Source organism: Cyanistes caeruleus, chromosome 2, assembly GCF_971803275.1.
Source record: "Cyanistes caeruleus chromosome 2, bCyaCae1.hap1.1, whole genome shotgun sequence".
Classification (NCBI taxonomy): domain Eukaryota; kingdom Metazoa; phylum Chordata; class Aves; order Passeriformes; family Paridae; genus Cyanistes; species Cyanistes caeruleus.
Window position 1 is genome coordinate 104,971,731 of NC_141702.1, and position 12,742 is coordinate 104,984,472.

The window sequence follows — 12,742 nt, forward strand, 5'->3', positions numbered from 1 at the left end:
AATGAGAAATGGCCTAACTCAAACGTCCATCCAACGTCTTTAACTAGGACATTCCAGCTGAGGGTAATATATGGACTCATTAAATTGCAGGCCACTGTAATCTTAGTGAGAATTTATTGAGTGCTAATGTAATTCTTTCATTGAGGCAAAGAGATTGCATTGACTCGTAGAGGGGACTTTTACTAGATTGGATTGTAATCAGTTATGTCTTTGCCATGAAGGATTATATTTTTTTGTAATCTAGTGGTTCCTTTGGGTCATTGACTTTGTCATTTTATTAATCATTCCCACCCAACTCCAAATCAATTAAGGAGAGGGGAAAAAACAGGGAAAGGAGGACTGTAAGTTCTTTAGGCAAGTCTGCACACACAAAATGAATGCCACTCGATCACTGGCAGAACTGAGAAGATACTTTGTGGTCAGCAGAATAATTTGGAATTTGAGCATGCTTTTATCAGGTTCTTCTTCCAAAAGAAAATACATACATGAAAGTAGAAGGAAGCAGATGGTCAGTCCTACTATAACAAAGGCTTGTGCATTTTCCCCTAAAAGTGTTGGTTTGGTAAGTTCAGTGTGCATTATGTGTGCAATGTAACAAGATAGTGTTACTGAGACTAAGCTTGAGAAGTAAGATAAGCTAGAAGCAAAGTTTGCAACTTGAAAACACTCACAGCAAGGTCCTGCTTGTCCTTTAGTGCTCCAGTTTTAAACCAAAACAAGAGTTAGGTCACAGTCCTGAAGTAGGTATAAATGGTAGTTTAATGTTGTGATTTAAATCAGTTTGTGAATTCAGGGATTTGCCTAATACAGAAAGTTCACCATGTTTGGTGATAACTGATGGAAGGGAAAAAATGCTAAGTAGGAAATGTGGAGGATTTTTAGTGAGGTACTTCTACTAACATCAGGTGAATATTGCAATCAAAGGTGGGATTGCTGCTGTTTTGGTAGGCACTGGTAGTTGCAGTAAAATTGCTGCTAAAATCAACAGCACATTGGCTGCTTGGCCCCAACCAAAGAGGGACTGGAAATGAAGTAATAAAGCTTGGGTTCTCTCTGTCTCTGCATTTGGCTGTCAGGTGACATTGGACAAGACACATCCTTACCAAGTTGCTCCCTTCCTCCACTTGTGAAATACAGACTGTTAATGCTGGGAGATATTTACAGCAAATTCTGCTACATTTTGTACATTAGAAGTTTATGGAGCTGTTTTATGTGATAATAGGTATCAGCACTGAGCTTGCTTCAAAATAATTCAGTTAAAAATGGCAACAAATTGTTCTGGTAGAGGTTGAAGCAAAAAGCCAGATTCTTCTAGGAGAGCATTCACTTGATTCTGGTCATGTAGTTTCACTGGAGGATAATTTCTTGCTTTGGGATGGTGAAGGGTTCATGAGGCCTCCATGTGTACAAGAGAAAGGTGGTTTCTTACCTGAATTCAGACCTGGTCTTCTGTTTGCAGACTAATGATGTTATCCAGAAAGTCTGCATTGGAGAGAACAACGTGATCGAAGAAGAGATTCGTGTGAACAGAAGTGTCAATGAATGGGCAGGAGGAGGTGGAGGTGGGGGTGGTGCCACTTACATATTTAAGGTAAGATACACCTTCAGCATCAACACATCCTGCCACCTGCCTCTGGAAAGTCCTTTATACACCTCAGGGAGAGGGTCCACAGAGTGACCTCCAGGTATCCCTGATTTCCACTTGAGAAATGTAGGGATCTGGATTTGCCCTTCACACTTCTTTGAACTGCTGTGCAATATAGCCACACTTGCTTCAGTGCCTTGGAGTATCCCTTGCAAACATAATGGGTTGAAGTGGGTTGGTTTTGTTTCTATGAAAACTGAGATGCTGAAGCATAGTTCTACAGCAAAGGGCAAATTCTGCAGGACTGACTTCAACTCTGTCATTGTAGGATGTGAGACTTCAGCTATACATTTGGCCTGACAAGGGAAGTTGAGGATAGTCAGTATGTTTTTGCCAGTATGTTGGCAGTGCTGTAGCTATGGACCAGAGATGTTTCCTGTCCTGTGCTAGCTGAGACAGTACTCATTCCAAACACTGGTTTCAGGCAGTCCTTTACCAGAGGACACACCCCTTAGCTGTTTCATTTGATAAGAGTCATCACATGGGACATTACAGGCTTTCTAAGAGCCAACACCATGGTAGATACAATTCATAGAGCTATTGACACTGCTGTTTCCTGTACTTTGTAGGACTATTCTTGATTTTTCTATTCATTAATTTTCTGGGTGTGGGTGCATAAATAATGCAATGAGAGTGTGCAGTGCTGAGCAGCCCTAGATGTCTGCTTGGTGCAACCTGCAGTAACTATCATGTGGCTGAACTTCCATTTATATGTCTGACTCAGTTTGAACATTGCCTTTATTTCTGAATTTGTTAAGATGGAGAACGGAGAACCAGTCCCCTTGATAATTGCAGCAGGGGGTGGTGGCAGGGCCTACAGGGCCAAAACGGACACATTTCATCCAGAAAGACTGGAGAATGATTCCTCTATTCCAGGGTTGAATGGAAATTCAGGAGCTGCAGGTAAGGAAATTTTATTCCTTTTAAGAAAACCTTTGTGAATATGTGGTACTCCCAGATTCCTCCTCCTCACAAGAAGGTGAGGCAAAACTCATGAAAATACAGTTCAGGGGGAACAGAGGATTATAACACATGGAAACAGAAGCTACTCACAGTGCTAGATACTTGGCATAAATAAGGGTGTCAGAGATGGTATAGCTATAGCAATGGCAACATTCTCCCAAAATAATGCACTACCTCTCATTTGATGTGGGAGTCTGCAGTGCCAATGTGGCTGTCCTGCTCCCTGCACTGTTTTGTGCCATGTGGATGTACTCAGAGTTTCTCTGTCTTATGCAGAAAGAGCATAATTGCACAATGTCTAGAAGTCTCTGTGAAGAGACCTTGGACTGAGCAACCAGCAGAGCTGAAAGTGAGTCACAAGTATTGTGTAGAGAGCAGGAGTGGGATATGTTTTTACACCCCTTTCAATAAATTTGGTTTGTTCTACTTTAGAACCGACATTGGTTTTTTCCAAAAGTGTTTTAGTCAAAGAGAAGGGGAAGGCTCTGTAAACCAGAAAGGACTGGTTGGAGGGTAGGTAGGGATATATTTTTACATTTACTATAGAAAATGCCCATCCTTGTATGGTAGGTGAAAAGAGGTGCAGACGATGATTTTCAGCTGAGGTGTTCTGAATGGATGCTCGTGCTGCAGATTCCTGCAGTGTTTTTTACACAAAAAGTAACCCCTGGCTGTGCCTTTTCTCTTCTCTCAACTGCAGGTGGTGGAGGTGGCTGGAATGATAACACTTCCTTCCTGTGGTCAGGAAAATCCTTGCTGGAAGGTGCTACTGGAGGAAGATCCTGCCCCCAGGCCATGAAGAAGTGGGGGTGGGAGACAAGAGGGGGTTTCGGAGGGGGTGGAGGGGGGTGCTCCTCAGGTGGAGGAGGCGGAGGATATATAGGTAAAGTGGCTTCGTGTTCAAGGTGTCCCTTCCCCTCCTTTAGTGCTAATGATCAGCAAAATGCTGATGATAACTCTCCTGTAGCTAGCATATTTGACTGTTATGTTCTAGTATGTCTGTGTCTTGCTTTTTTAGCACTAGATGAACTGATGGCATTTAGTCTTTGAGCAAAGAGCCAGATGCCGGTCCTGGCTTTGCGCTCTGCAAAATGTGACATTAAGATCCTGCTGTGATTCCTGAGCCTTTCATCTTGGGGTGACAGTGCTGGAGAAGGAGGAGCCACAGCTATGTGCTCCCGTTGCCAGCACCTGTGTCTGGAGGACTTTGGTCCTGGAGACTGGCAGCCAGGCTTTATGCCGGGAGAAAAACACGGCTTCTCCCCTGCCCTGCTGTGCGAGGGCCTTGGTCCTGCACAGGTGGTCTCTGGGGGCAGAGGCTCAGGCTGCCAGCCAGCCCCCCTCTTAATATGACTTCAGACAACAAGGAGCTAATTCCATGTGCCTCTGTGTCTCAGGGCAGCTGTCAGATGGCATTATGTTGATTACAACTGGTGTGGGCCAGATTCAAGATCTCTACTAACCCACAGTCTCCTGGGCCACATAGTTTCTGCAGCCATCTGCACTGTGGTGGACTCTTTAACCCCTGGTTCTCCACAGCTTAAATTAAGTAAATAGTAGACTAGAAATCTTAAGAGGAAGTAATGAGTTTAAATAATTAAGTGCATGTTTTGTACCAATGTTCCTGTGTAATGCTTCTTTTTCCAACAGAATGACTCACATGACATTTTTTTTGTTTCACTGAAGACAATTAAAGGGAAAAAACAATTTTTTGGGTGGGGTGAGGGAATCATTGCATGCTTGAAGTACAAATTATATGGTCTATACTGTGTTTCTAATATTTCTTACGTATTGCCCATACTTTGCTTCTGGTATGTTTTATATGCTCAGGTGCAAAAGAGCAATTCATAAATTCCTTCAATCCCCACTTCTGGTGGACCACCCTGCTTCAAGGGTGCAAAGGAGAGGAAGGATATCAGATTATTCATTCCCTCTGCTGATACAGTACATACCTTGATCAGCAAGGGTGTTAACTTAGCCCTGGAGTACTGGTGCTTTCCAGTCCCTTGGCTACATAAATTTTAAGAAGGGCTAGTATGTTTCACAGCATCCAAATGGTTAAAGATGAAGTTTGTGCCTTAGTTTGCAACAGTCTACCTAAACAGAGCTAATTAATTTATTGTCACAAGCTTCTGTTATTAAATTGATGTACTAAAGTCTAGTAGTTCATGCCACAACTTGCTAAATATTCCCTATATATTCAATGCTTTGATTTTTCTCTTTTTTCATTCAGATGCCTCCCTAAATGTGCTGAATTCATGCATGTTGCCATATTTATCTGTGTTTTATTGTTTTATGAGCCTCGGTCTGTTAAGGTAACTTCTGGTTTGACATAGGTGGCAATGCTGCAGTGGACAATGACCCAGAGATGGATGGGGAGGATGGTGTGTCCTTTATTAATCCAATTGGTACTTTATACACTCCAGCACTTAAAGGTATTCATATTGGTCAGAAGTCTTCTCATGGGCTTATTTAATTTTAAAAATAGTAGGACCCCTTACAACCTTTTGGAGTACAGCTCAGTGTCATGAACACGAGGAGGCAGAAAGTATATAAAGTACAGTATATAAAGTACAGCAGAGAATAGACAGAAGTAGCAGCAAAAAAACAGGGAGAGGAAGCTTCAGGCCTATTAGGAAACACTCCCAGCAGTACAGTCTACCAGCCTACAGAATCCTTTTGGACAAGGAAAGTGATAACAGAACCTCACAGCTCAGACACTTTAGGAAAGAAACAGACAAAACACCTGACTATTCACTAACAAGCAAGTTCCTTAGAGCATCCCTTGGTAAAATATCCAGGTGCTGCCCAGCAGTGTGTGGGAGTGATAAATACTGCCACTCCAACCTGTGTTTTCACAGAAGTCAGTGTCTTTAATATGTTTGCAATGTGCTCAGAAAACCACAAAAAATCTACTTGTTAAAAAAAAAAAAAAATGTTTGCTTTAGAACAGCCAGAATTATTTTCAAATACAGATGCACTCTAGCCTGGTAGATTCAGCCAGAAAGTTTTGAAGATATTGCAGTGATTGATCTTGGAGGGCATAAAGGCTGGGAAAGAAAAGGGTGAGCCCAAGGAAATTTTAATAATGGTCTTTACAGCGATTAACTCAGCTTCTTCATCCACTCCCTAGTGACAGAGGGGCATGGAGAGGTGGAAATTAGGCTGCACCTTAACTGCAGTCACTGTGAGATGGACGAGTGCCATGTTGATCTTGAGACTCAAAAAGTCATTTGCTTTTGTGAGCCAGGCACAGAGTTGGCAGAGGATGGTGTGTCTTGCACAGGTAAGTAGGTGTGTGGGGTACTGCTAACATGTGGAACAGAAAATGCATGGCCAAAAGCTGTAGTTTGGACTGTAAGATGTCCTGAAAGTGTACCCTAATCTTTCTTAAACCTGGCTGCAGTTGAATGTTGCCTTCTTTCCTGCTGGTGTGTGCTGCAGAGCCATTTTGCCAGGATATAGCCTCATCAGCCCTGAGGACTGGGGCACTGAGCAGCAGTGCTGCTTTGCTCTACTGAATGTGTTTGGCATACTGGGCAGGTCTGAGCAGAGTCAGAGTTTGTACCTGCTTGTGCTGGTGTTCAAAGTCTGCTCTGAAATCCTGAAAGTTTGCTTGCTGAAAGGATTTTCCAGCTGAACTTAAATTCCAGCCCAGTACTCTAAAGAAAAAAAAAAAAAAAAAGAAAGAAGTGCAAGGTGAAGAAAAATATGATTCTTGTGGGTTTGGACATTTAAAGTAAAACTTCAGAAACCATGAGAAATTCTGTGCAAAATTTCTCTGAGAAAGACCAAATACAGTGCCTGTACTTGCCTTTCTTTCAAAACCAGGTTCTCAGAGCTCCATTACTAGATTTGCTTCATACTCTCGTGCAGCAGTGAGAGCAGGTCACCCCAGGGGTTTGGGATCCTGCTTTCAGCTTTGTCACTGGCATGGGAAAATTGTTGTGTTTCTACCATTCCTGCCTGTAAGATGGGTAAAAAGTATGGTCATTTTGTCAAGGTGAAGTAAACCTTAATAGCATGATCCCACATGAGGATGCAGCTTCACTACACTGTTATCAGGTTTTTCTGCCTGAATTACATGCATTTAGGAGATGATATATTGCAGTCCTCCTGCTTTTGGTGTGATTTGGCATTGATAGCAGCACTTTAACCCTGACAATGTAATGTTCTTTCCACCCCCCAACTTCCTGCCCCTCTTTTTTATGGTCTTGTTTTCACACCCAGGGAATTCACATGTTAATTCATTGATAACGAATAATCTGTTTTAGTGGCTCTATATTAATTGAGGAAAGTGAAACAATGAGGTATGAGAAGTCACAGATCCTGAGAACTGGTCGTGCCAGAGGTTGCTCCTACACTACAGGAGCAGCAGATTAGTAACTGGAAAGAAGAGCAGAAAAAAATTTGATTGCGAAAAGTGGCTCCTGGAAGATAATTTCAAACATGTAATTCCTTCTCCTTTTTGTTGCAGCTGAGCCAGTGGTTCGTCTCCCTTTCTCCTTGGTCTTGTCTGTAGTGACTTCAGCGTTGGTGGCTGCTTTAATTTTGGCTTTTTCAGGAATCATGATAGGTGAGTGTTTCTCTGCAAAAGATATTTTCATATGAGGGCTGGATCTGAGCCAGGGATAATTGGGCCCTGAGAGGCAAAAGGATTCAGGTTTTCAGCTACTGCTGTATTTAATGACACCTTCCCACACACATCTTAACTTCAGATTTCTGTAGTTGTTTCTAACCACGATGACCAATTCGAGGAGGCTTCGGTTGCTGACTGCATCTCAAAAGAGACATTGTTTGTGTTCTACTGTGAAGCTGCCAGAACACAGCTGCTTCTGGTTTTGTGAGATCTGGTGCTGTTTAATGCCTAAAAGCTTCTTTATTTGTGTGCCCATGTACAGATTTCACCTCTTAATATATGACATTTAAGCTTAAACTGTCACATAGGTTCCCCTTTCACAAACTGCCCACTTAGTAGGATGTGGGTATTCTTGGCATTTTTATTTAAAATTCTGAAAGGTATTTTTCATCTTTTCATGTTCTTATTTTAAACAATCACTCAGCTGCTTTTGGTGCAAGCAGAATAGATTTGAATCAATGAAGAGCAGTCAGGGATTCAAACTATGATTTTGCCACCTTTCTTTGTCCACACTGTTTATGGTCTGGGGGAGGAGAGGGATGAACCTAGAGCAGGAAATTAGATTTGCCCAGCTGTTTCAGTTTTAAGAATTTCAGGAGTTATCAGCTGCACACACATGGTCCTACATCTATGATGTCTGTCCTGACAGTGCCTTTTTACAATGACTAACTACTTCTCGGGAGTGGAAGAGTAATCCTCTTTCCATCCAACAAGCCTATCATTTCCATCTCAGGAAAGGGCAACGATTTAAAAAAATCAAAGCAAAGGCAATGAGGAGGAAAATGGAGGACAGAAAGGATTTGTGGATAGGTCATTACATCCATCTGCCTTTGCAAGTGCATGTTTACCCCTTAAATTTTTCCCCTGAGCAACATCTGCTGGAGAAGATGCAATAACTGTTACTGTCACAGTCTTTGGGCTCAATCCAGCTCCCACAGAAATCAATAGTGATTTAACCTGCTCATGATTGTCATCTTCTTTTGGAAAAAATCCTGCAATATCAGTTACTATTTCAAGGAATATCCTCAGGATGTCTTCTTTCAAGGTGTGGTTTTTAATGGCATTGCAGAGGTATCAGTGAAGCAGTGCAAGGAATATAGTACACCATAAACTGACTTCAAATGTAGTCCTACTCTGTAGTTTAGAAACAGAGGAAGTTTTGGAAAATTAGCTAATTTTTATGTACAATGTGTTATTCTGAGGAAACTACGTAGGCTATCCATTTTGAACAATATGATGCAATAATTCATTTCAGACGTTTGTGTGAAGAAAGTTGGTTATGACCCAGCTTCCTCAAATCTCAAACTGGACTTGTGTTTGGAAGGTCTGGTAAAACTAAATAGAGCAAAATAAAATCATCAGAACTGTGAACTCTGAAATCTCCAGGTGAAATTAATTTTACTTTTTCCAGACGGTCCATGAGCAAGCCTATTTCTTCATAAGATGTGTAAATCAAAGGTTCCTGGGTATCTTCAGATCCGATTTTCTATCTGTAATTTTTTGACATACAGAAATATGCTAGTGTCACTGGCTGGTTTGATTCCCTGCAGTCTGGCCACACCATGGCAAACCCCAGTGAGAAGCACCAAAATCCCAAATGCAGTCTCTGTAGGTGGTTAACTGTGTTCTCCGTGTTTAGTGTATCGCCGCAAGCACCAGGAGCTGCAAGCCATGCAGATGGAGCTGCAGAGCCCAGAATACAAACTGAGCAAGCTGCGTACCTCCACCATCATGACAGACTACAACCCCAACTACTGCTTTGCAGGAAAGACCACATCCATTAGTGACCTTAAAGAGGTGCCTCGAAAAAACATCTCCCTCATCCGGTAAATTCATCTTTGCCTTCCCCATCAGCCTTCACATTGTACACCCACATATCCTGGCTCTCCTGGAGAGGTGTGAACACACAGTTTTGTGCAGGCACATGCAAATTCTTGTGTACTTTGAGGTTCATACCCCTTTTCATAAAATGTAAAGCTGCAGTAATTAGGCTTGTGTGGCAGGGACTAGATTTTGGCATTTTTGGCAAGTTTCAACCCTGACCTTCTAGAGGTGCCGTGTTCATCTTCTGGGATTGTCAGGAGAACTGAATAGCCATCACCAGTAATTCGGTGACATCTTTTACAGGCTATGCAGTGAATGGCCCATGGCCATGAGCTGATGAAATTCTGGGATGACTGAAGCTTGTAGGAGGCTCTTTTATATCTTTGATGGGATCTTTGGTAAAGACAATGACATCCTTAAGTGCAATAGCAAGGAAAGCAATGAATTTGAAAATGCCAGACAGTAGTAAAAAGACATGGATATAAAGCCAGCAGGATAATCACTTCTACATGAGAACTTCTGGAAAGCTTTAAAGTGTCTCCTAAGAAAAACTTGAAAATTCAGAGTTCTTGCACACTTTGCTCTACTGCAGGATACTTGTGAATGTGACAGTACCCTGGCACCAGGCAGTGTTACACAAAAAAAACAAAAAGTGGAAGCAGGAGTCCTTGGAAAACCAGGAAGCTTAAGGTCCTGAAAAAAAAATTACGCTCAGAGCAGTCTAAGCAGTCTGCAATGTTTTGCTGTCTCTTATCTCGTTCCCCCTCACCTGCACATCTTGCTGGACTGCACCTGGGGGTTTCCAGTGTACCCTGTGCTGCTGCTTCCTTTGTCACTTGGACTTTGAAATGATTTTTGAAGTGTGGAAAGCAGATAGCAGAGGATACAGCTGGGAATTGGCAAGGGGAGGGAAAGTGGACTTTTTGGAAGGCCGTGAGTTATAAGCTATAACGATCTGGTTTATCCCCTCAGTTTGTAATAGGTTGGTCAGGCAGAGCCAAGAGTGGTGTCTCAAGCTAACACCTAACAAAATCTTATTACACAAAGTGGTTGAGTCACAGGCAACATGAGTCCTCAGTGTGGTTTCACTGCCCAGGCCGGTTCTATCCTGACAAAACTACAGACAGAACTTATGGAAGAGCAGAGCAGATTGTTCTTCCTTGTTCATATGGACGGGAGGACAACAGCCCATGCAAAAGCAGTCCACTGATGCAACAGAGAACAGAATCAATGCAGCTCTCAGCCCAAACCTGGCTCTAACAGGAGAGTGCATGCTGTAGCAGAGAGCTTTATTGAGAGCCTTTTCCCCAGACTGAGATGCAGGAATGCCTCTTAGAGGCTGGAAATACTGCCCAATGTGCAGCCCATGCAGGGTTAAGAGGGACTCAGGATTTGGGGTGTAGCCTCATCCTCTGCCACATTTCACCATGTGATTATGACAGGCCACTGATGTGAAATAGCTATTGTTGTACTAGCTGACTTAACATTAAGAGAGTGAGGACTTAATATACAGGTATGCAAAATCTGTATCACAAAAACATGGGACAAAATCTATTGTATGATTACTCTTATTCCTTTCTCTTTTTCTTGTAATCTTATTCAAAATAAAACTGTAAGTTTCATAATATGATCACTGCCAGAAACAATTCTCAGCACAAATTCCTAGAGCTGAGTGCTTTACAAAGCACTGCCATCACCATTTACTGGCTAAGGTACTTGCCCAGAATCACACAATAAATCAGGAAAAGGTATTTGGTGTAGAATTCAGTTCTTTTGAGAATCATTGTGCCTCCTAGTTTCTTGCTCAATGTTTTGTTTAATGGTGATGCAGAAATATCAGGGGAACTGTTAATGTGTTTAGGGTGTGTAAACACCAAGACTAAAGTCCTTTCTTTATTGGTCTGTTTTGGAGCACCCACCACTGAGCACTGATACCAAAGCCATAGATGAGTGCTCTCTGTTACATGCTGCAATGCCAGAAACTCGATTTCACTGGGGAATGTTCACTTCCATGGATTGCTTTCCCTTCCAATTAAATAAAATGTAGGTCCATGAAAGATCTCACCAAGGTCTGGTTCCCTGCATTTTGTCCATATCCAGTTCTTCCTGTTACACTGCCATGAAAATTGTGAGCCCGTTCTGTGAGCTGTGTCCTCAGTGTTATAATGTGTGTTCTCTGTAGTAAAACCTTCTTGTCTTCTCTGGTCTGTCCAGGGGTTTGGGCCACGGAGCCTTTGGTGAGGTATATGAAGGTCAGGTGACAGGGATCCCCAGCGACCCCACTCCCTTGCAGGTGGCTGTGAAAGTAAGTGACAGTCTATGAGTTATCATGATGGTTTCATGCACCTTTCACAAGAGTCCCAATGCATTATAACAATGAAGATGAGTGAAGCGTTGCTATAAGTCCTGAAGGACATGGCTAGAGATGTTGCTGCTGTGTTGCAACACTTTAATCCATCACAGCAATGGTACAGCTTGTAGTGTATGGCTATGTGAGACTACTAAAAGAGGGCTGTGAATAGTAAACGGGCAAAGATTTCCCATAGAGCCACAGTAGACTGCAGGACTGAGCTAAATCCATCCTCTGTCCATCCTCTCCATCCACCTGGCTGGTAATCTGTCCAAAGCCTTGTGAGTCAGAGGCCAAAAGTCTTCACAGGGCCAAAAGCTGCTGGCACATACATCAAAGACCCTGCAAGTAGGAGATGGCTGGTTTTCCAGGGATATCACCACTCCCTTTCAGGATGGATATGCATTGGGTGTGAAGCTAAATCCTAAGAGACCCTGGTAGAGTTCTCCAGGCCTTCAGCAGTCTAGCTGGCTTGCTTTCTGTTAGAGATTACATGGCAGCACAGTCCTGCTGCTGGTTATAGATCCCAGTCTTGCTGGAAGGTAGGATCATCGAACTGCAGAGAACTCAGGAAGAGGATCTCATTCCTCACCCTCTGTACAGCAGAGTCCCATATGTTGAACATTTTTCTGTGTACTCTGGGCTATTTCCTTTGCTGGGAGGAGAATGACAGTGGCATTGGTGGGCCAGGAGTTCTGATATTTGCCTTTCCACAGGCTTCACAGTCTAGTTTAGCAATGCTCTAATGGCTGTCTTAGAGTGAGATTTCTTTTGAGAAAGAAGGATTGCTGCAGACATTGTTAGTGCCAGGTGTTCTAATCTGTGAACTGAAGTATCTTCTCCTTGTCAACCTGTTCTTTCTTTTCCAGACATTACCAGAAGTGTGTTCAGAGCAAGATGAGCTTGACTTCCTCATGGAAGCTCTCATTATTAGGTGTGTATGAATCATATGATCACCACTTGTGTAGGCTTGAAAAGCCCAACCAAATAAAGAAAAAAGGGCTCTTCATAGGTGATGTCCTCTCAGCACATCTATACAGTAGTTTTAGCACAAAGAGAATAGAAATTACCATCCTTTTCTGTTCCTATTACAAATGAAAAGGCACCAAATGAGTAAAGGCTAAATTTTCAAAAGGATCCACATAGGTTTTTGTTACCCAAAGTGAGAAACTTAAAGCCCAGATGTTAGAATGGATAATAAGATTTTTTTTTTTATTTCTCCTAGAGAGGAGAACATACCTTAGGAATTTGGATTTGACTAGTCAAAACTAACAGATGGCATTGACTTTTTGCTGCTATCATGTCATGTTTCAGTGTCTGA

General features: G+C 42.4%; 1 protein-coding gene across 6 annotated transcripts in view; it reads left to right on the forward strand.

Moving 5' to 3' along the window:
* ALK (ALK receptor tyrosine kinase) overlaps positions 1–12,742 on the forward strand; it is a 306,665-nt gene that overhangs the window by 276,319 nt on the left and 17,604 nt on the right. For 5 of the 6 annotated variants that reach the window (XM_086871346.1, XM_086871357.1, XM_086871366.1 and 2 more), the window contains 9 exons: positions 1,460–1,591; positions 2,404–2,548; positions 3,309–3,491; positions 4,945–5,043; positions 5,742–5,894; positions 7,086–7,184; positions 8,887–9,073; positions 11,286–11,376; positions 12,291–12,355. In XM_086871346.1, coding sequence (XP_086727472.1) covers positions 1,460–1,591; positions 2,404–2,548; positions 3,309–3,491; positions 4,945–5,043; positions 5,742–5,894; positions 7,086–7,184; positions 8,887–9,073; positions 11,286–11,376; positions 12,291–12,355 — 1,154 coding nt within the window. Of the gene's footprint in view, positions 1–1,459; positions 1,592–2,403; positions 2,549–3,308; positions 3,492–4,944; positions 5,044–5,741; positions 5,895–7,085; positions 7,185–8,886; positions 9,074–11,285; positions 11,377–12,290; positions 12,356–12,742 lie in introns of those variants that run through there. The other variant, XM_023922951.2, reaches the window with a different exon arrangement.